The 23,726-nt window shown below is 40.2% G+C and overlaps 2 protein-coding genes and 1 long non-coding RNA gene across 4 annotated transcripts in view; 2 read left to right on the forward strand and 1 right to left on the reverse strand.

Annotated features, from left to right (window-relative positions):
• Window positions 1-248: 248 nt before the first annotated feature.
• Window positions 249-1,230, forward strand: LOC119765540. The gene is made up of 2 exons (XR_005276805.1): window positions 249-282; window positions 1,019-1,230. It is a non-coding gene; the product is annotated as an uncharacterized LOC119765540 (long non-coding RNA).
• Window positions 1,231-2,341: 1,111 nt separating this feature from the next.
• On the forward strand, window positions 2,342-3,766 carry LOC119765228. Of its 2 annotated transcripts, none has more exons than XM_038248701.1 (6): window positions 2,342-2,527; window positions 2,610-2,688; window positions 2,904-2,925; window positions 2,995-3,187; window positions 3,243-3,333; window positions 3,396-3,766. In XM_038248701.1, the coding sequence occupies exons 2-6, from the start codon at window positions 2,659-2,661 to the stop codon at window positions 3,462-3,464; spliced, it is 405 nt and encodes a 134-aa protein (XP_038104629.1). In that variant the 5' UTR covers window positions 2,342-2,527; window positions 2,610-2,658; the 3' UTR covers window positions 3,465-3,766. The 2 variants fall into 2 exon arrangements, with proteins under 2 accessions (XP_038104629.1, XP_038104628.1); XM_038248700.1 differs by having other exon boundaries at window positions 3,247-3,333.
• Window positions 3,767-4,759: 993 nt separating this feature from the next.
• Window positions 4,760-23,726, reverse strand: part of LOC6035645 (lateral signaling target protein 2 homolog) — a 37,716-nt gene continuing 18,749 nt past the window's right edge. The window contains 5 exon segments of the mRNA XM_038255646.1: window positions 4,760-6,286; window positions 6,289-6,848; window positions 8,081-8,348; window positions 8,351-9,791; window positions 9,859-9,999. Of these exon segments, the coding sequence (XP_038111574.1) occupies window positions 5,988-6,286; window positions 6,289-6,848; window positions 8,081-8,348; window positions 8,351-9,791; window positions 9,859-9,999 (2,709 nt within the window). The 3' untranslated portion in view covers window positions 4,760-5,987.

A 23,726-nucleotide genomic window follows, 5' to 3' on the forward strand; every position in this document is an offset into this window, starting at 1 on the left:
GAGACCAAGAGTCAGTCATGCGACGTGTGACGCGACGAGAAGAGCAAGATCGCGACCTGGTATTGAGGAGGTTTTCTGATTCAGCTGATACAACACACGGTGCGCGACGGCACATGCTTCAATGACAAATTTGTTTACGAAAGTGTTTATCGACATGAGTGGGCAATCTGGTGCTAATATCATGATGAAAGATAAATTCAGACTTATTTTCAATCTTCAAATTCAAAAAAATACCAAAAGAAATTCTACCAAACTAAACTACACGCCAAACAAAATAAAAAGGTAATTCCCAGAATCGCTAACCTTGCCGTGTCCATTGTTAATTGCAAATAATTGTAAAGATCGTCATTATAGCGCGCTTGCTTTTTTGGCTTATTCTTCGCTACGATGAGGAATGATTCAACATGTTTTCACTTTTGCGTCTCAGTGTCTCTCAAAAGCAGGCAAACATTCTTTCGCAACACTCATCATTTCATCTCGCAGTTTGCGGTTTCTGAAATATGACCGTACTTCGCTTCGCGAAAGAAAATGCACTGCTGATGCAACTACTTTCTGGTCAATGCAACGCAAACTTTGCCCATCATTTGGACCTTAATTGAAAATTCAATCACCTCGTCGCCGTGCTGCAATCACTTATGATAATGACTTAAGTCACACATTCAGTCACACACATTTTTTGCAATTACCTGCATGCGACACCGGAAAATCAAGTCCCGCGCGCACGGAACAAAGTTGGCTTTTCCTTGATCACCGGTGCCGGGCGCCTACTCTGATTGTGGTTGTGTTGTTGCGCGCAATAGACAAAGTAACGTGCAATTAAGGTGCCCTCTCCCTTGGATGGCAATTGTTGGCATCGTCTGTGTGTGAGAGTGAGGTGAAATGTCAGCCTGCCATCATTTCGCTGTCATTGTGGAGCCACTCCTTGATTAAGTTTTGCTTTTTTTTGTGCCATTTCGCGTGCACCTCCCCATTTAGTTTCCGATCGCAAATGAATTGATGCCCTTTTGGCCCTTTTCAGCTATAATCAGTACGAACACACTGACATACACGCACACGTGCCCGCTTAATGACACTTCCAATCATGGCCGCCTGCGAGGGATGACCCCTGAGTGATGTCAGAGCAGGTTCACGACTTCACGTGCATTTTACTAGCAGTACGAAGAAATCTAAAAGCAAGAAAAGTGTCAACAACATTTTCAAATAAATAGTAAATCTTATACAAATTATAAACAGTGGATACTTATTACAAAACAACAATTAAACATAAACATGTGTCTGTGCTTGTCGATTGCTGTCCTTGCTAAACAGACTGCAGACAATCTCAGCTACACAGAAAAAAATATGTAAATTTCCACGTCATGTAAACTGTGTTTCTAATGTAAATTTGGTATATGTAAAATTTTAATCATATGTAAATTGCTAAATCAGACGTAAACAACGATCATGTAAAAACTAATTGCATGTAATTAGTAAATCTCATGTAAATGGAACTGATTTTGCCATTTATTCATAGCCTTGAAGCATGTAAATCATGAAATACATGTAAAAATCAACTAATGTAAATTCGAAACATATGTAAACTTCCATTGCAACTGCTGTTCAGTGACTGACAGCTAATCAAAACAAAACAGTTCTAATGTGTTGTTGTTTGGAAGCGGTCGTTTGAAAATGATTTCGAGGTTGGCCAATTCAAGGCCATTGCAACTATTCGTTAAATGTAAGCTGAAGTTTGCTGGAGGTATGTCCCCGAGCGGATGGCCACCAGGTGGTCCAAGACCAGCGGTCTTTAGCTGAAATTGAGTGAGTATCGTAATTTCAATTTGTTAAAATGCTGCACTTTTCACTAGATGTTGAAGTAGTTTACAGAGTTGATGCTGAATTCGACGAAAATCGGCAAGAATCACCGCGCTACCAGGATGCCGATCAAAGATAGCGGATCATTCGTCGCTGCCGGAAGAGTAGCGGATCCATTAATTCCAAAGCAAGAAGCCGTAATACACTTCCGCGACCCTGTGCAATCCAGTCCGGGGTTGCACTATTACTTTTATCAAATTTCTTCCCGAGGCACATTTAATTAAATTAAAAAAAATCTAGAACTCCAAATTCTTTATCTTTTTATTCTGTTTGAGGTCGCGGGAGCTTTTGTCAACATTTCGCACTGATTTTCTCTGTTGATTGTACGTTTAAATAAATTGGATAATTTATTCTTAGGAAAAAATATAATCAGTTTTTGAGCACAGTGTAAAGTTGCAACAAAATTGTGCGGTGGAATGCCATTTCGACCTCTTTTCCAACGCCCCTTTGAAGTGACAGTTTTTTTTTTTTTTTTTTTCCGTTGCCGATTCCGGTTTCGCGTTTGTCACTCGACAGCAAAGTCGCTGGGTGCGGCACAGTTGGGCGGTCGGGCTATTTGCCCAAAAAAAAAGAACCTGGGTAAGCGCGATCTGGAATCGAACAACGAGAAATTCCTGCATCAGTTTACGTTTTTTCAAACGTTTTGGAAAACTTCCGGCTGTAACCAGACAAGGTGAGATACTTTAAAGTTTTTTTTTACAGGTTTCTAATGTGAACTGTATGGTAAAGTAATCAAAAAATATATTTCGCCGTAGATTGCCCAACATAACATCCAGGTCCGACGAGGACGGGAAAACTGCAAAGATGACGAAGAAGACTGCAAAAGGAGACGGATACACTAAAACCCCCGATTACGCTCAGGCGTTACGCTTTTTGTTAGGTTGATCTCTCGAAAACAGTGTAATGTTTCTACAATCTTTTGAAATCAATTTGTAGATCTGCACAAGACGTATAAATTGCTTTAAAAAGATTGCAAAAATGTTGCGTCGTTTCAGAGAAATCGACGAAATACAAAGCGTAACGCCTGAGCGTAATCGGGGGTTTTAGTGTATGGGGATCTGAGGGGTGCTCGTAAGTCACATACACAGGTGTTCATCCAAGCTTCTCTTAAAACGGATCGCTCTCTCTCTCTCTTTTAAGGCACCGGGTTCGCCATTCGCGGGAAACCCACCTACTCTTCCCTGGGAAACCAATCCACGAAACAGGCCCACCTCTGGCACCGTCCTGCTCTGTGCAGTAGTGCCAAACAAGAAGCACACAAAAAAGTGCCATCGGCCACGTCCGTTCCACAGGTCGGGGGCAAACTACACTACATGAAAATCTGTCCCGCCTGGTAAGTTCTAGAGAAACTTACGTCTTAACCTCAAAATAACATGTTATGTTTTTAGTCAGGCTCGCCATCGACAAAATCAAATCCCGCATGCAAACAATCAACGGTTTACGCGCAAGAAGAAGAAGAATACTGCATGGGGGACGAATGTAAGTGCACCAGTATAATGAACCAGTGATTCAGTGCTAACAAATTATCATTTCTTCTTCAGAAACACCCTTTTCTGCACTGCTGGAACTTGCTCAGATCTAGAGCATTATTCCGGCGGCCACACAATTAAGGCGAGCTGTCGTTAACGCCGTCCGTTGGCGGAACAAGGATTGGACGTTTGTAGAATTTGGTCACTTGATCACCCAGCAATCGCTTTCGTCTGCACCAGGGCGTTGAGAAGAGTCGCACGCAATTTCCGACATCGAGCCGACAGCGACATGTTGGAAGCGGCAACCGTGAGTGGTAGTGATAAGATGCCCCCATCTGTCTCAAGACGGACCCAGCTCCGATTAAAGCATAAAACGCGATCGTATTACAAATTAGATTACCTAGTTTATACACAGTCACTTCTTTATCTGTAAACAAATAGTATGGTCCAAATAGAATTCTTTCGATAAAAAAAAATAATTTCGTTTCATTTGCTGACAAAAGAATTTTCTTTGTTATAATAATACCTTAGATTTATCAACTAAAACAAGCTCCGTTGATTCTTGAATCTGAAAATTCTTTTGGATTCTAGATTCAACGGGGCAAAAAAAAAATCGGTTCTTGTAGATTTACATCGATTTCATTGGAAATTTACACGTTTTTGAAGTGATTTAGCCAAGGCTCATTTCCAATGAAATTAATGTAAATTTCCGATGAAATTAATGTAAATATACATCATTTATCATGATACCTTTTGGTACATGATAAATAATGTAAATTTACAGGAATATTTTTTTCTGTGTAGCGGATAACGCCTGGACTATATGTAAACGACTGAAAGTTTTGCCGTGTAAGCTAGTCACGATAGCATTTCCCGAACACCGACTTCAGAGTCGAAGACCTGAAGTAACTCGATTCTGATGAAAAATCCTGATGCATTGTGTCTGCATATATTCTGTTAGGATTTCAATCTCTATCAAGTGGGAGTTCTTTACCACTTGCGTTTCTAAACAATGGGAGTTCCTTACGAATTTCGTCTCTAACTTATAAAAGCTTTTATCTTTTAAATCGGGAGACATTTATCACTAAGTTTCGAACAAATGGGAGTTTTTCTTTTGGTTTTTGCCTCTAACGTATACGAATTATTTATGAAACTCATATCTAACAGATGAATCAATCAAAAATCCCGACGCCGAATCCGGAAATAAATGTCCTGGAGAAAAAAGCATTTTATAGCATTTGAGAGTAGCCTATGAGAGTTTTATCACTTTGAAGTGGGAGTTCTTTACAAATCTCGTTTCTAACGAATGGGAGTTCCTTACGAATTTCGTCTCTAATTTATACGTGTTCTCGATTAATTTTCCCAAACAAGATTGTTCAGATACATCTTTTAGGGACGGTGATATTTCACTACTGCTTGCAACGACTTTCTAATAGTTTTTTTTTTATCACTTTTCCTTTATTCAGCCCTAGCAATAATTCAAGTTGCCACTTGCTTAGCTTCAACTTTTTTTTCCTTGCAGCGGCATCAATCAGAACTGATACCTGCACTTTTCTGATTTTCTTCCATTTATTTATCACTTTGACTGTTTTTCTTCTTCTTTATTTGGGAAAATAGCCACTAGGATTCTGCTGCTAGTAATGCGCTTGGTTTTTCATATCTATTCACAAAAGTATACCGTTAAATTACCGTCTCTCTGCTGTTCACGCTCGCGGAAATATATGTATATATAACATTCTTCGTTTTTTTTTTGTTTTCTTTGTAAAAAAGATATCACTCCAATGTTTTTTTTAATTTAATTTTTTTTAGCTTTTTTCTTTGCTTCAAGATTTTTTTGACAGAAAAGAAGATTTTGAATACACGATTTTCCGTACATATTGAAGTAAGGTGCTCGTTTAACGCGTGATATTGCATTGATATTTTCTCGTTTTCTGCAAGTTTAATAGATTTAGTGGTAGTATTTTATGTTTGTCGGCGCTTTTTATGAATGTATGTTTCCTCCATGATTATAATTTGTATAGTTTTTAATCGTACACAAGGACTGAAACGTAACCGCACTGAACGAAATGTCAAGTCTTTTGATTTTTTTGAGTTTGGATTCCACTGTCTATGTATGTACAAATACGCGCATTTCGTGTCGAAGGAATGTATGTGGTTGTGTAATTCGGCGGAGAAAATAAACACAAAACTTAAGAGGACATCATTTGATCGTTGGTTTACTTACGCGGTAGTCGGAAAGTGGGGTGAAAAAGTACGATCTGTTTTTTTTTTTTTGCTAGTTGTGAACACAATTCATATCATGTCTTTTAATAACTTGTTTTATTTATTTAGATATCGACAAGAGCGAGGAAACAACTGTACAAAAAGCCGCAATAGTTACATTCGGTTCAGGGGGAACTGAGGTATCCAAAATCCGCTGGACTTCGTCATGTTTGACACAACATTCTGCACTGTTCCATCGAGCGGAAGCTGGTTACCACGGATAATTCAGCTATCAAAGAAAACTGTAAAATCTTAAATCAAAGAGCTTTTGTTTTATAACATATTTCCTAAAGCAAAACAAAAATAATATTTTCTTTGTATGTGTATAAAAACGGTTTCGTCAAGAAAAGAAAAACAAAAAAACACAGAAAACCTCAACACAATTTAACTCTAGAACCCAGCTCAGACGCCAACCTCGCGTACGAAGCACTCCCGACAGACGCGGACCGCCTTGGTTAACCCGTACTTGGGCAGCGGAGCCGACGCGCTCGAGCACCCGCCGCAGAACACTCCGCCACAGTTCCGGCAGTGATGACGCCTCCGGAAAGGCGTAAACGACGAAGCACAAGCCATGCAGCGGGGTGCGTCCCCGTCCGGAATCCACCGCGGAGGAGCCTCCGGCATGCGACGCTCCTCCATCATGCTACCCACGTTGACCGGACTGCTCGGACTGGACCGACTTCGGCCGTACTCTCCTTGGTACCAATAGCGCTGTGCCTTCGGGTATTGCCACCACTGCCCTCAACCACGATCGACGTTTCACTCAGACTAACGCTGCGCTCCTGGGAACTCCGGCTCGAGCCGCTTCCCGAGCCACCACTTCCGGCGGTCACAACCGATACCGACACGTTCACCGTCACGCTTCCGTTCTCACTGCTGGCCGCGGTCGTCATCATGGTGCGCGGAGCGGACGATGCCCGCACCGGTGAGGCCCCTCCCGGCGGTGACCCGAACACCGAATCGTGCGGATCTTCCGCGTTGACCTCCTCGGCGGAGTAAATGCTTTGGCTGGAACCGCCACTGTTCGTGATGACGTCCTGTTCGCTGGCGCGGAACTCGAACAGATCGGCCGGGTCCGGCTCCTTGGGTTTGTCCGTCGAGTTGGCGGCCGGTTCCGGTGGGTCTTCCGGCTCCGGTGGGGACGAGTTGATCACGAAGACGCTCTTCAGCATCTGGCGCAGGTCAGCGGCAAAGTTGGTCTGCAGCTGGTCCGCGACGCCGGCGATGCACACAAACAGGCGGTGCAGCAGGTTCTCCGTGGTCCTAAAACAGGTGAGCAGTTATTGAAGCGAACTAGGGCACTTTACGTTTGTTGCGGACGTCTCTAACGGATGGGAGTTCCTTACGAATTTCGTCTTTAACAAATGGGAGTTCTTTATGAAGTTTATTTCGGACAAATGGGAGTTCTATACGGATTTCGACTCTAATAAATGGGAGTTTTATACGAATTTCCTCTCTAACAACGCAGGTTCCTTACGAATTACGTATCTAACAAATGGGAGTTCCTTACGAAGTTCATTTCTAACTAATTGGAGTTCTTTACGCACATCTGGTCTAACAAATGGAAGTTCTTTACAAATTTCTTCTCTAACAAATGGGAGTTCCTTGCAAATTTCATCTCTAACAAATGGGAGTTTTTAACGAATTCCTCTCAAAAAAATTTGAAGTTCTTAACGAATTTATCTCTAAAAAATAGGAGTTCTTTATAATGTTCCTTTCTTACGAATAAGAGTTCTTTACGAATAACATCTCTAACAAATGGGAGTTCTTTACAAATTTATCTCTAACAAATGGAAGTTCTTTATGAAGTTCCTTTCGGTCAGATGGGAGTTCTATACGAATTTCTTTACGAATAACGTCTCTAACAAATGGGAGTTCTTTACGAATTTCCTCTCTAACAAATGGGAGTTCTTTACAAATTTATCTCTAACAAATGGGAGTTCTTTTTGAAGTTCCTTTCGGTCAAATGGGAGTTCTATACGAATTTCTTTACGAATTACGTCTCTAACAAATGGGAGTTCTTTACGAAGTCCATTTCTAACTAATTGGAGTTCTTTACGAACATCTTGTCTAACAAATGGAAGTTCTTTACAAATTTCTTCTCTAACAAATGGGAGTTCCATACGAATTTCGTCTCTAACAAATGGGAGTTCTTTATGAAGTTCCTTTCTAACAAATGGGAGTTCTTTACGAATTACGTCTCTAACAAATGGGAGTTCTTAACGAATATCGTCTCTTACAAATGTGAGTTCTATACGAACTTCCTCTCTAACAAATGAGAGTTCTTTACGAATTTCTCTCTAACAAATAGGAGTTCTATACTGATTTGCTTTCTATCAAATGGGAGTTCTATACCAATTTCCTCTCTAACAAATGAGAGTTCTTCACAAATTTCTTCTCTAACAAATGGGAGTTTCTTACGAATTTCATCTCTAACAAATGGGAGTTCCTTACAAATTTCGTCTCAAACACACAAACAACCCTCAAATACTCACTTGAACTTTATCCTCCCAGCCGCCCGGATGGCCATCGCCACTTCCTGCGCCGCATCCGCGTCCCCGCTTCCACCGCTACTGCTGCCGCTGCTTCCCCCGCTGGTGCTGCTTCCGCACTCGCTCGGCAGTCCGCCCGATGACGGTGATGTATCACAGCTCGAGATTTGCCTCTCGGCGGCCGAGCACGTCGTACCGGACGTTCCCGCCGATCCGGCCGCACTCGACCGATGCTTGGAGTAGTGCTTCCGGTGGTGGTGGTGATGTCGATGCCGGCGCTGGTGTTTGGTGTGATGTGGTTTTGCTCGCAGAGCGTGGATTCGCTGTCATCTTCGTCGTATTCGTCCACTTCGCCCTCCTCTTCCGAGGAGGAGGACGAGGACTGGGCGATTGGGTGACTGCTCGTGACGGGACGTTCCGTTTCCAGTTCGGGGGAGTGGTCCAGGCTGGGGTTGGCGGTTCCGAGGCCGGAATCGGTTAGCTTTTGGTTGCTTTCGGAGAGGATTTGCTCGATGCGGGCGTGCGAGGACGCTGCTCCGCTGGCTAGCTTTAGCTCTTCGTCAGTGGCGATGAAGCTGTCCGTGAGGGGCGCCTCGTTTGTCTGCAGCAGGTTACCAAAGTTGGTGTTTGGAATTAGGTATCCCGAGGCGCAATCCGACGTGACCAGGGCATCTTTCAGGATGTTTGCTGGGTCGTCTTCGTCAACTTCTTCTTCCTCGTCTTCGTCTTCGTCGTTGCTTTCCGACACGTCGTCATCTTCGTTCGGTTCGCTATCTACAGTACGGCGATTGTTGCTGGTATAAAAGCTACTGATGTCTTCTTGCGGCTCCTGCCCGCGCAAATTATCACTACTATTTACAGTGGCGCTGGTCGTCACGATTACGACCGTGTCGTCCCGCGCCGGATTTGGAGCTGCCGACGGTGACTGACCGCCGCCGACAATCTCGTTTCCATCACAGATTATTTGTTGCTCCTTCAGACTGATCTCTTCGTTGGTGCACAGCAGCTTCTCCAGCTGGTACAGTTCGTGCTTGGTGAGTGTCCTCAGTAGGTCACGCATTTTGATCAGCAGCTTCCGGAACGGGCGGAACATTTCCGAAATGTCATCCGCCGGTTGGTCCATGTTCAGTGGGCCTTCCTTGAAGATTACCAACCCGGCGACGATGGCAAGGCGCGGAATGGAAAACATCAGCGCCGGGTCGTACGAGTCCACCTGTTCCTGCTCGAGCAGTCCGACCTTGAGCGCCCGCTGAAGCGTCTCCGAGAACAGTACGCAAATCAGTTCCTGCATCTCGTACTCCTGCTTGGACTTGACCTGCACCATCGCGCTCACGTACAACAGCTCAAACTCGGCAAACAACCGGTCAAAGATCTTCAAGCTTTCGTACAGCTGCTCCGTGGCGGAGTCGTTCACGTCCAGTCGCAGCGTCAAACTGTTCGGCGTATTGTTCCGAAGGCACTGCTCCCGCAACAGGTTCCGCACGTTGTCCAGACTCTTCGTGACGGCCTTCGCCAGCGGACGCATCGTTGCGCTCTCCACCTCTCGGTTCATGATCGACGACCCAGCCGCCAGACACTCCGCCCCGAACCACAGCTGACCGGCGAGACTCTCCTGGAGCACCTCCTCGGGAAACTTGGCACGGAAGGCACGGGCCGCCCGGTCCTCGCCGAGCAGCTCGTCCATGATCTGGTTCGTGATGGCCAGCACGCGGTCCTAAAAAGCAAAAACACTCCTGTCAGAAACGAGTCCAGCTTCAAAGCATCTCTCAACCGCTACAAACCTGCCCCTGTCGTAACCGTCCGACCAGCCGGGTACAGCGAACCGGTTCCGCCCGACCGTCGAAGCTGTCCAACTCGCTGGCCACCGCCGTCAGGGCGCGGTCCGCGTGGTAAAACCGCGCCAGCAGCGATTTGTCGTCAGCCTGCAAAGCAAGAAATTGGTGTGATTAGCGATTGGTGATGATTACAATTACGGATCTTTGTGCGGTTAAGCCATGTTTGACCTGTTGAGTCACCTTATCGAATCAATTAGTCTGTGAGAGCCACACTCGAAACTGGGCGCGATAAGGCTGTTTAGTCTATTGAATTAGGTTATCAACTGAGCAAACCGTACAACTCTGTAACTTTTGTTCTAAAAATAGCTTTGAAGCAATCTTGGCATTTTGAAGCGTGCTCACTTCCTCCGATCATCAAAACCACCGAAATTTCCAATAAAAAATCAAATTAACCGAATAACAACAGTTCAAAAACCAAGTGATCGCCAAATCGCACCACACGCCATTAAATTGCTCGCAACATTGCATGCAATGTTGCCTCCCAAACCTACGCCAACGAGCATTCAGTTACGATCTCGCCTGTTTATTTCTTTTTGCCGCGATCCGTCTGTCTGGGGGCCCCTTTATCCGATTACGACACAGCTGCCATGTGGTTGTTGTGTGTGTGTGTATTGTACACGTTTCTTCGTTTGTTACCGTTTTTTTTTTTCGTTTATTATTTGCGCCGACGAAAGGGGCGAACGACTCGCAAGATAGCGACATTTATGGATTTTCCACGCTCGATAAGGTTCGCTACACTGCTGGCTGCCTCACGCCCCTCTGTTGACGCGTCGTTTTATGGAGTGAAAGCTTGGAAAATTAGGACCCGGATTGGCGAACTAGTCCCGCGACTTGAGTTGAGGTGGTTATTTTTTTACTATTTTGTACAACTTCGAATTTGACAGCCAAGGGTTAATCAAATTGGCAAAAGTTTTTTTCCAAGTACGGCCAACTTTGGCCCCCAACTTTGACGAAGAACAACACCGCCGCGGCAGCACGTGTGTTGTTATAGAAGAAGAAGAAGAGCTCTGCCTTGTTACAGCAAGTGCAGTCGAGCAAGGCAGGTCAAACGGTCGAAGCGAGATACCTACATATAATAAATCTAGTACAAGAGTGTGAAACTTGGACCACGACATCATTATCATAGCCGAACGGATTGTATTGCTATTTTACATGCAAAGTCCGCCAAGTTGAGGTTTTCATTGCAAAATCGCGTGAATTGCGCCGCTGGAATTGCTTCACATGTTCACATGCAGTTTGAAATCGGAGCAAATCAAGGGATGATTAATCGAATAAAACTTAAAACTAAGTTGAAAATTCGTTGTGTGCACCGATGCGGTTTTTGAATCAGTTTCTCAACGATTTTTTTTTTTATTTCTTGTATTTTCGGATCAGATTCTGTGAGCTAAGGAAAACTATGGACATATTTTCGCAAAGATACAATTTTGGATAAAAATATGAGTTTTAAAATTTATTGAAGACGAACTCCAAAAAAATGTTTAAATATTATTTTCAAAATAAAGAAAAAATCAATCGAAAAGCATTTTAATTCATTTCTTTTCTTAAAGAGACCTTATAGAATCTGGAGTCATATGAGGTAAATTTAAAGCAATTGCAAGTTTTTTGAAATGGTATATCGGAGCGTTTGATACGGTATGTCCACGCACCCTTCATTACCTGTAGGTTTTTTGAAATGTGATCCGTTCTCAGAATACTCTCTGCGGTACCGCAATTGTTAGTGTTGACAAGATTTTTTTTTGTATGGGCAATAAACTGCCGTTCTACGCGTAATTGTCCCATGTTCAAAAAAGTGCAACTGAGAAAACGCTAATGAAAATTTTCGACCGATTTCTGTGTTTCTACGCATAATTGTCCCGTGGGTTCCTAATCGCCCCAGTTAGTAGTTTATCACTCTTATTTATGATCCTCTTGTTAATCAATAGGTAAACAAGACATAATGCTTCGTTAAACTAATGATTCTATGAGAGAAAATACTTGGTGGGACAATTATGCGTAGAAGATTAACGATGGGACAAACAGACTTGGTGTTGTTTTTGATGAGTTTCCGAACAAAGTACTAGATTTTATGTGTTTTTCTAAAAGTATACGACAAACTAAACTTAAAAATGAAAAAGTCAAAATCGTCCAAAAATGACATGGGACAATTATGCGTAGAACAGCAGTAAAGGACAATAAAATCGACCTCAGGGATACCCCTGATTCGATTCCTTAGGCAAAAATAAGTAACTGTGAAAATGTTGAGCCAAATCGGTTAAGGTTTAAGGCTTTGAAAGGCATCATCAAGGGTCCTGATTTTCGGTTCAATGAACAGAAACCACTCACTCATCGCCTATCCATTCGTCGCCTATTCCAACCCGCTAGCATTCATGAGCGAATGAGTCTCGCAAGCAGCCAGCGAGTGGCCCGAACTGTTCACTCAGCGAACAAATACATCGTGAAAATATTTGCCTAGTCCGTCGCTCGACGACACTCACACACTACCATGCTCAGCGAAGAGCCACTCACAAAATGTCGGCGCGGCAGTCTTTTTGTCTTCACGCCCTCTGTTTGCCATCAATTTGATTTTTTCTAGGTGGAAATTTCTTTGAATGGTGTCTTTAATGTTATGAAATCAATTTAAATGCACAATTTAATTGATAACATTGATTTTAGGCAACCCAAATCAATGAGTATAACGCAGCGCATCAGAGAAAAAATGTTTTCAGTTCAGAGTGATCGGAGACGATCGGTCTGTCTGAACCGTTCGTAGACTGAGCCGATCAGAGAGAGAGAGAGAGAAGAGTAGAAAAGAGATTGTTCGGGAGCGAATGGTGATAGAGTGACAAACGGTAGGAATTCATCAGGGCAGTATCGCGTCGCCTGCTATTTGTGCTCGCGAATGGAGTGGTTGATTTTGAGCAATCAGGACCCTTGGGCATCATTCCCGATCGGCCATTTGGCGGCCATCTTTGTTGCAGAAAAACTTTCAAATCTTGATGCAAGATGTATAAATATGAATGGGTTCTCTATGTTGTTTGTAGAAGCGTTTTACATAAGGAGCAATTCTCTACGAAATCGTTTTTTTTTTGAATTTTTGATTTTTGTATTTTTAATCCGGCTGAAACTTTTTGGTGCCTTCGGTTTGTCCATCTAATTTTCCATACAAATTTGGCAGCTGTCCGTACAAAAACAATGTGTGAAAATTCAAAAATTTGTATCTTTTGAAGGAATTTTTAGATCAACTAAACTTGATTTGCAAAAAAAAATTGAAATATTGGTCGCAAAAAATTTTCAACTTCATTTTTCGATGTAAAATCAAATTTGCAATCAAAATATACTTAAGTGAATCTTGAGTCCCGCCCGTGTGGATCAATCGGACCGCGCACTGGACTCACAATCCAGAGGTCGCCGGTTCGAATCCCGCGGCGGGCGCTCTAAAATTCTTTGTGTAAATATGGGTATTCGGCGCCGTCGCTCCGTGCCATACTTTCATCCACTTAGGAGTCCAGGGCGGCAAAGTCCTTGAAGATAAAAGGAAGACACTAGTGGTTGGTACTAGCAATGGTGGCCGACAGCTATAAAGTCAACTTCGTTTTCGAAATTTTGATAAAGTGCACCGTTTTCAAGTCAAGTTCAAGTTAAGGTAAGTTTTTTGAAAATAGTCGCATTTTTTCATTTTTTTAAAATTAGTGCACATATTTGCCCACTTTTCAAAAAAATATTTTTTGAAAAGCTGAGAAAATTCTCTATATTTTGCTTTTTTGAACTTTGTTGATACGACCGTTAGTTGCTACCATTGCCATGCAAAGGTTTAAAAACATGAAAATTGATGTTTTCCAAAATTCATCTCAAATAGTTCGATTTAATTAAAATATGTTCGATCTTTTCGAGAACAATATTTAAAATCAAGACTAACATTTCAAAAGGGCCAAATATTAAATATTACGCCCTTTTCTAAATGTTAGTCTTGGTTTAAAAATTTAAAAAAATATTGTTTTCGAAAAGATCGGAAAATTTCACAAATGTTTCATATTTGAACATTGTAAATCGAACCATTAGTTGTCGAGATATCGACATAAGAAAATGGTGGGTTGTTTGAGTGAGACTTCCCGAGCAGACGGAAATAACATGGGAATAACATTTTTTGATATTTGAAAATAATATGCCAATAACATTTTATGTTATTAATAACAAGATTTGTTATTCGTCGTTATGATTTTCTTGTTATTGGATCCCGGCCCGGGCAGAAAGTTACATCTTCCTGAAAACTTGTCATGTTCGCAAAAACACAAACATGTCAAGTACCTGTTAACTTCCAGTTAAGAGTTAATCAAACATAAACGCGAACATAATTTACTCTACGCATATCAAAAAATTATCAACTTAAGTTCGTGTTGAAACTTCAAATTATCAAGCTATGGTGCGGAAAAATATCATCCATAAACATAAAATTATCCCGACCAGTTCATTTTTTTCCTGGAAAGATATGGGGCGAAAAATATCATACAAAAACATAAACGTATCATAACAAGTTGTGATGTTTCCAGATATTTTTTTTCTGTAATAATTTGGTTGCTTTAGAAAGCGTAATACACAGTAAGAAGATATAAGTTTTATATAGACTGTTTTTCAATTGTATTTTAATAAAACAAATAAATTTAATGATATAATGTGATTTTCTAGTAAAATTTATTTTTATTGAATAAGCCTAAAATTAAAAACTATAGCAAACAATCTGCTGGAAGACTTAACATAATGACAATCTAAATTTTTAAAAATATTTGTATACAGTCATCCCTCATATTAGGAACAGTTCACAGATCGGCCAATATTCAAAAAATCATAGAAAATCGATAACTGAACCTTCATTTGAAAGCTGTTTTGCGATCTTTCGAATGCTGTATCGAACAACTGCAAATTTTATCGTTTTATATCAAGTTTTTGAAGAAAAACTTCGACCCTTGAAATTTACAAATTCGGAACACTTTTTTCTAACGATGTAAACAATCTTTTTTATCGCTCCAGGGGTACATATTTTTATAAAAATAATGACTTCACATTCTGAAACCAGTAAAACTCATGCTTAGTAATGTTTTATGAATGGTCTGCTAACTTTTTTGTGAAAATATCAGTTCAGGTGTTCCACAATTGTGGGAGGCACAATAACATCCCACAATTATGGAACAGGCAATTTGGAAGCAGCGATTTGCTGCTCTGAATAAAATAGTCTCGAAATGCAGTTTTTTGTTTTAAAAGTACTACTTATATTAATGAAATAGCAAAAGAATGTCCAAATAAAGGTCCTAAAAATAGTAGGGTACACAGAAAAGATGCATTTGGCATGCTTTTGACAAATTATCACAAAAGTGTTCCGAATTTGTGGGTGTTCCGAATATGTGGGATGACTGTATCATTTGCCGTATAATTCGAATTAATTCAAAGTTTAGTGTGAATAAGTAAGGCTGGTACAAATTACATTTAAAGTTTTTGTCACTCCCTTCAAAGTTGGCCCGAAATATCAGGGGGCAATAAGAAATTACATCCAAAATTGCATACTACTAACAATATTAAAACAAATCAAACTTTTTGTAAAGCCAAGTCAAAGAAAAAGCTTCGAAAATCTGTACAATTGAACTAAACAAATCAATAATGCACTAATTTATTTGCATTGGCCGCTGAAAATTTTCCTGAAATTCTAGCAAACCTATTTGAAAGTGTAGAAATTTGTAAATATTGTCAAGGCGGAAGCGTTACAACTGGGCTACGTGGCTCGGTCTTATACAAACATTTAAATTTATAAAATTCCCAAACAACAAAAAAATAAACAAAAATATGGTCTTTAGAGGAAAGAAACTAAAAAATATATGCAATCCTTATCAATAAATAATTTATTTTAAGAATTTTATATCAATCTGTCAAAAGTCAATAATGTGTATTCAAAATCAGCATAAATAACAGAATGAAAAACTAAACTTTGCTAAACAAACATTGAAATGTTTGAAAGAATTTCTAAACTGAAGTGATAGGTTCACTTTGAAATAATTATTCTCGTACATACCTTGTTAATCCTCTTCAAATGCATCCAGAGAGCATATGATTGCAGCACAATCCATTTTTGCAGCTGATTGGTCAAACTAAACAAAATACTAGAAGCCGAATGTCCAGAAAATGCCCTTTAGTAGATCTGTAAGAGAAAATAAAACACAAAGCATCAATTCTCAAACAAAATTTATGGAATAATTAAAAATTCAATAGTAAACAAAGAAAAAGAAAATAAGCAATACTCATCTGAGTTTTAAAAATCGTCGAAAAATATTTGTCGGGTTTCAGGTGGACTCATCTTCCTCCGTGAAACTGCTTTCGAGCCACCTCCTCCGGAATCACAAGAGGAAGGTTCATCCTTCTATCGCTGACACTCCAAAACGATAGAAACAATGTCACAGTTTCACGTCCAGTCCCCAATCACCACCATGAACGCAGAAACGTAAACAATCACACGCACACTCGCGAAAACACACGGATAAAATACGGTTTCCCCACAAATCGCGATTCTGATGACGCGACGACAAAAACCAAAACAAATCGACACTGCTGTTTTCCTCCACCGAAAGCTGTCAAATTCGCCAAAATCATTCCGGCGTTGATCCACGTCTTAACAGCACCGGCAGGAGGAGGAGGAGGAGGAACGATGACCTGCCGCATGTAAGCAGGAGGATTTCGCTAACATAACTTCTCCACAGAGCCACAGAAACATCAACTTTCACATAAATTACAACATTTCGCAACTCACAAAAAACGACACCAACGAACGCACATTCCCACGGCCAAAATACGTACTTACAACCCGCGGCGATTCGCGGGCTGTTGTTAATCAGTGAAAACTAATGCACCAAAAACGTAAACAAACCCTTGTCCCTTGTCCTGGCGAATCCGCCAAAATCCTTTCCTCGTTAATCCACAGCAGCCCCCCGCCACAAAAACACAAACAATCACTTAACCACAACATATCACGGCTCCCAAATGCCACGGAACGAACGAACACACACCTCGGCCATAGAACGTACTCACAACCCGCGGCGATTCGCGGATTACAATTTATCCGCGGAAAACTACTGCGCGAAAACGTACACAAACCAACCCGCCACGAACGCAAAAGCTGTCTGTCTGCCGATTGCCGATTCCTGTCACGACATGTCGCGCGCGTTGCGTGCGAGCAGTGAACGAAAGAAGAGAGAAAAGAGAGAGTGAGCGAGCGCGTGGGCTCATTTTTGCGCTTTGCGATGAAATTTTATATGCGGTAAAATACTTTTTAATGTGACTAGTTTAACTAGTGCATTTAAAGTAAATTAAAGTGAAAAAAAAATCAATAAAAATATCCACTAACAAGACTGTCATTTTAGCTAAGTCCCGCTTGAAAAAATTAACTTTATAAATCATCTCATAATCCAGGGTTTTAAAAAATATTCTAAGTGTAGGAAAAGTGAAATTTTGTCAAGGAGTGAAAATTTTACTAAGTCCAACAAAAACAAGATAAAACTAGAAAATATCATCTCATGATGAAGAGGTCGAAATTTTTTCTAAGTCCCAAAATAAATTGGCTTTCGAAATTCTGCTAAGTCCAGCAAAAACAAGATAAAACAAAATAATATCATCTCATGATAAAGATTTCGAAATTTTTTCTAAGTCCCAAAATAATTTGGCTTTCGAAATTTTGCTAAGTCCAGTTAAAGCATGATAAAACAAAATAACATCATCTCATGATAAAGAGGTCATTTTTTTTTCTAAGTCCCAAAATAATTCGGTTTTCGATTTTTTTCTAAGTCCGGTAATATCATGAGAAAATGAAAATTTAACAACTGATGATAAAAGGTCTACAAACATAGAAAGGAACATAGATTTCGGCGCGCATTTTAAGAGTTTTTGGAACAAATATCAAACATGCCATGATATCAAAAACAACTCAAGTTATTTTTTTGTTCGTCCCATGATGCGACTTTCTGCCCGGGATCGTTATTGTAATAACAGACAGATAACACTTTTAGTTATTTTTCGAACAAATCTTTGTTATTATTTTTTGTTATTTTAACAACTAATCCGATCATCCCAATAACGGTTGGAGTTATTCTTCCATAACAAAAAATGTTATTTCAAAGTTGTTTTGGCTCTCAACCAATATCAGACCAACAACAAATTTTGTTATGATAACATAATCTGTTATTGAACTCTTATACAAAAATAGATTTTGCAGGAAAATTCCATAACACTTTTTGTTATTTTAACAGTATTTGTTATTGAAATGGCATGAATTTTGTTATTACCGTCTGCCCGGGTTAGAAAACATCAATTTTCCTGTTTTTTAAACACAAAAAAGTTTCAATCGGATTAAAAAATACAAAAAAAATCGAATGACCGAAATCTGAGAGAAGTTCAACTTCAACGACCCCTAAACCTTAACCTATTTGGCTCTAATTTGGCAAAATTTCTTATTTTTACCTAAACTGACTGGTATTTCTGGAAAAAATGTCAACTTTATTATAAAAGTGTAAAATTATTGAAATGTTTGTGAAAATGTATAATTTTACTACAAAATCATAGAAAATATTTTTTAGACGAATGCGTAATGGATTAACAATTAATCTGAATTCCCTCACATTTTTATAGCAAAAAAATTTAGAAAATATATACAACAACCAAGTATTCTTCAAAATAGGATATACGCTCGTATGTTTGTCAGGTTTAGTATTCGGTTCCCACTGAGCTATTTGTTGCTTAGTTTAAATTTAAAACTCTTAAAAAAAATTATTGTCAAAGTACTGATATGCCAACATTAGGTGTCATTGGAGGGGCGGTAGAAAAGTATTGTTCACCTAATTGCTTGGGAAAAAGCGTCATTTAGGCAATGTCTTGCTACTACATTCCTAATACCACAGATCCACCAAAAAACTGACAGCATCGCTCATTTCAATCGGAAAACCATTAGTCAAGCCGTCAAAATGTCTACTCGCTCGATCGGAAGCAACTTCATGGCCATCACATCAAACGAGGGGGGATGCCATACCCGGTAGCCAACCAACCTCCAAGCTACGCGTAAAATGTCAACCGTTTTGCTACGCTACAAGTGCTGGGGTGTGCATGTTGTCAACCTAGCACACTGAACGGTCCGCAATGGCATTCTAACGGCTCGAGTGACCTTGGGGGAAGACCATACTGACCCACAGCCCCCTTGCTCCGTTCCCCATCAGTTGCTAATTTAAGCTGACATTCAATACTAGGAAGCAGGGTGTTGCTGTGCAGTTTACACAGCAAAAAAAAAAAAATTTCTATTGTTTTTATTTTATCAAATTAAAACAAATTATTTTTAAACAATTTACAGTCAAAATAACCAGTAAGATTTGCTGTGAGTTTTTGCTGTGCATTGCCTGGTGCAGTACTCGCCGGAGACTGGAAAGAACGCAGTTTATTGGAATAATTACCGGCAGCACCGGGCTTCCTTGTCGTCGTCGTCAATTGCTCTCGCATTTGCGTCAGTCAAACTATGCTTCACGAATACCGATAAGCTACCGATATAGTCTCAATGACGTGTTGCATTGATAATGAGCACTGGCGCGTGCCATGTGGACCCTCTCGCATATGGAGAAACTGACAGCATAGTTTAAAAGTTGATTTGTTTTGTTTAAAATGAGTTAATTTTACAAGAATTTTCGAATGAATTATTTAAAAACTGACAGCATAAAAAAAAGTATACTTTCATGAATCGAAAAGTAAGCAATATACTTTTAAACAATTATGGCACTCAAAAAAATGTAGATTTAGATAATTAACTTATGATGGAAAACTGACAGCATTTTAGTATCCACTAATAATATAAAATACAACTTTTGAAGTTTAATTTCACAAACGATAAGTAAAAGCAGTACATTTTTTTCAAGGTTGTCCATTCAAACTGACAGCATTACAAAAATATGTCATAGCAAAAATACTGAATAATACTTTGCAACAATTATGCATGGTTGGTTGTCTTTAAAAAAAGTATCACATTCAATTTATAAAATAGTAGAAACTGACAGCATTAACGACTCGCAGGATGGAAGCTGGATTAACGTTACAAAATCACATTGATACAAAATGATTAACTGAAATTGACACAACCTGACAAAGCAACTGACAGCACTCTTCTGCTTTCTCCTAGCAAGTAACAATACCTCAGAAAATTAGTTCTGGCTCGCTCCATGACGTCGCGTTAGCGCCATTAACAATGCACACTAGAGAGATAAAAAAAATAGTCATCCATCAAAACAGTATGTGTGTGATTGTCGAAAGCGAAACGAATCAATGCTAGTGGGTCATTTTGCAGTGGTGCGTAACAGCAGCGCACCGACCAACCATGTGCAGAAAACAAAGTAAAAAAAACGGTCTAGTAAAAAAAAACTACAATTACTAGCGTGCGCCGAGAAATTCACTTACTCAATAGCTCATTTTTCTTTCTCGTTTTTACTATTACACTTGTGAGACGGTTTGCGGGATGTGTGGGTATATGCTCAAGACCGGAGAAATAATGGACCTGCAAATGTAACTTGGTAACAATGCATTGTTTGCGTATAGAAATAAAATAATGGGCAGCATACGATTGGCGTGGATTATGCTGTCAGTTAACATAGTGAGTATAAGGTGAAAAACTTTGTTCCAAAATAGTTTTTTACGTTACAGCCAGCGTAGTATTATGCCTAACATTTTTCCAGAAAAATGAAACGTAACTTACAGCATTTTAATAACATTCACAAAAAATAAGTATGCTCTTCGCGAAAAACTTATTTTAATGATTTCATTGATCGACAGTTTTAGATTTTTGAAAATTACAGTATTTTGTATAAATCAAATAAGTTTAAAAACTGACAGCATTTTAAAAATACTATGGTTCATTATATTTTTTTTTTGTTTTTCCCTAACAACAACCAACTATTTTATTAATCAACAAAACTTCAAATTCTTGCGTCACAAAACTCGAGATGCTCAAAACAACAACCCGTAAGCAACGTCACGTAAAGCAACACGCATCACAAACACTCATCAAAACAACAAAAAACCAGCCCAAGCGAGTCATCGGCAAAAATCGTTAGATTTTCTGCTAATCATCACATCGCACGATACAGCAGCCAGCAGCCACCGGCAATCGGCGGTTGACTCAGCCGGCGTTATCCGACCGCATCCGGCGGCTGTTTTGAGAAAATCTAACGATAAGCGGCTTCAGCGTGCTCTAGGCAGTGCTGGGTGTCCCTGCTGCCTCTTTTGTTCTCTTGCAATTTATTAAAATTGTGGCCTGATACAATTTTTTTCTTTTAAACATAGTTTAGTTATTATTGAAAAAAAAAACATAACTAAAATGTGTGTCAAGTTTAGAAATACTGAGACACATTCTAGAATTACTAAACAATTACAATTAAAACTTCCAGTAAAACGTTTACAAAAGCCAACGAACACAAAAATCAATAGAATGCTGTCAGTTTAATAACGTTTGTTCTTAATCAAATTTCACAATTTTATGATGAGATGCTGTCAATTCCAACCAAACAAACAAGGATAACACTCAAACTAAACGACGTCATCCGTTCCGAGACAGGCGCCAGTCCAAACTTTATCCGAAAACCACAACCAGTTTCTCTCTTATGCAACAGTCTAGGTCCAGTAGGTCAGCGCGCCGATTTAGTGAGCCCCCAAACGCCTAATTTTGGCGGCAAATATTCACGTGGCGCTCGTGAATCATTTCGTAAACAAAGCAAACCCGTCCGTCGTGAAACCATGACAAACGACTGCGGCGATTCTCTAGTCATTATTCATTTTGTTCATCCCACAGCACAGCATGATGTGCAAATGAAATAGAAAGTTTGGCGCCCTCGGCTGGCACATGGTTACCGCGCACAGCTGATTTCCACCTTGAACTACACAAAACAACAAAACTAGAACGGAAAGGCCAAATTGGACGTCAGCAGACGCAAACTCACAGCGTGCCTCTCCATCGAGCTCGACTAATTAGCACCATTAACGGTGACTTTTTCCGCTGTCATGCAGCTCAATCTGCCATCATTTGGAAATGGTCAGTTGAACAAAAAAAAAAGAACCTAAAGTAACACCACGCAATGCTGTCAGTTCACGGCACAGGAAGGCTTCACCCTGTGAGACGACCGACGGCGGCAGGAAATCACTTTCCATCGGCGGCCACCTGATACCATGACTGCCGCACATCCCACAGCATCCGCGCTTCATCTCGTGCCTTTTTTTTCGTCTTGTGAGTGAAAGAAAAGTGAGAGAGCCTGTGGGCAGGCTTTTGTGGCCGGCTGCTGTTTCAATCTCGGTTTCGTTTACCGGTTTGCTGTCCGTAAGATCACGCCATCGGTGGGGATCGGGCAGAAACAAGAGGATTAGGTAATAGCATCAGCTGGAGCCGCAGAGATGCTGGAATTGAGTTGGCGGCTCTGCGCCGCCACTGATGAAGTTGCGGATGTTGAGATTCGTGCTCGTAAATGATAGTTAAGATGGAGATCGAGTTGCATTAACGGGACGATAAATTTAATGACACAATCCTGTCAGTTTTGCAAAAAAAAAAAGCATTTGCTAATTGAGATCTTAATAACTTTCAGTAAATGCTGTCAATTTACAAACCAAGTAATCACAAATTTAATAAATATTGACCTCAGAAAATATTTTCAACTAATATTGCATGATAACAATAAAACAAAGTTGAACAGTTGGCTACAAAAAAAATTAAATGACAAAAAATGCTGTCAGTGTATGTTGAAGTCAAATATCATCTTTATTTTGAAAATTGTGTGAGTTATCCGAAATTGTAAAAGAAATTTAATAAAAAACATTGATTTTAATGAAAAATGCTGTCAGTTAAGTCAACATTCAAAGTAACTTTTAATTTTGAAACAGCTTAATTCAAGAAGAAAAACATAAGCTGCCACTCAAACCAAACAGCTCAAAATATTATGTAAGTTATACTCGAAGGTGCCGAAACAAATGGTAAACGGCATCAGCGGCAGCTGTGCAGCGGAAACGACGCACAAGTGTGCTGGCAGTTTCCTGCGAAGTGCGCCGCAAACGATTTTGTTGCTTTTTAATTAGGGGAGGCCAGTTCCTCGGGCCACGATTACCGCTAGGTTTGCGCTGTTACGATTACCGAAATTAATTGGACGGGGGAACCTCTAGCTCGCTCTTTCGCCTGGCCGCCTGTCTAATAAGGAGGTGTGGCCAGCGGTGGTAACAAATGATTTTCGATAGGTCTGGAAGAGATTATAGGCTGCCGCCTGCTGGAGAACCTGCAATCGGTAGCTCGTTGGAGCGTTCGAAGTCAATTTACAACTTTCTCTAGCCTTGAAGTGGCAACGGAGCTAACTGACAGCATTTTGAAGTGTGCACTTCATTTTACGTTATTCGATATTACAAATGCTGTAAATTGTCATAAAGCTAAATATGGTAAAGGACAATTTTTGGTTTGAATTTTCGAGTTTAGAAATGCTGTCAGTTTTGAACTAACACTCAAACGCAATTTTGCTCTATTTCCAATAAAAAAAAAGTCAAATGTCCACCAAATGTAATCATTTAATCAAGCAAACACATTCAAAAACGGCGTAGTGGCTTCTTTTTTCAGCTACCTTTCCACTGACTTTCACATGCAAAAAGCGTCAACAAACTCGCAGCCACGGTTCACGGTCGTTATCAGTATCACCTTAATGGCTATCCGATAAGAGCTCGCGAGCCCCAACCGGCGAAACTGTTTGCTAACCAACCCCAAGGAAACCAACACCATAAATCGAACGCACACACTGACAGCATTT

Source organism: Culex quinquefasciatus, chromosome 1, assembly GCF_015732765.1.
Source record: "Culex quinquefasciatus strain JHB chromosome 1, VPISU_Cqui_1.0_pri_paternal, whole genome shotgun sequence".
Taxonomy (NCBI): domain Eukaryota; kingdom Metazoa; phylum Arthropoda; class Insecta; order Diptera; family Culicidae; genus Culex; species Culex quinquefasciatus.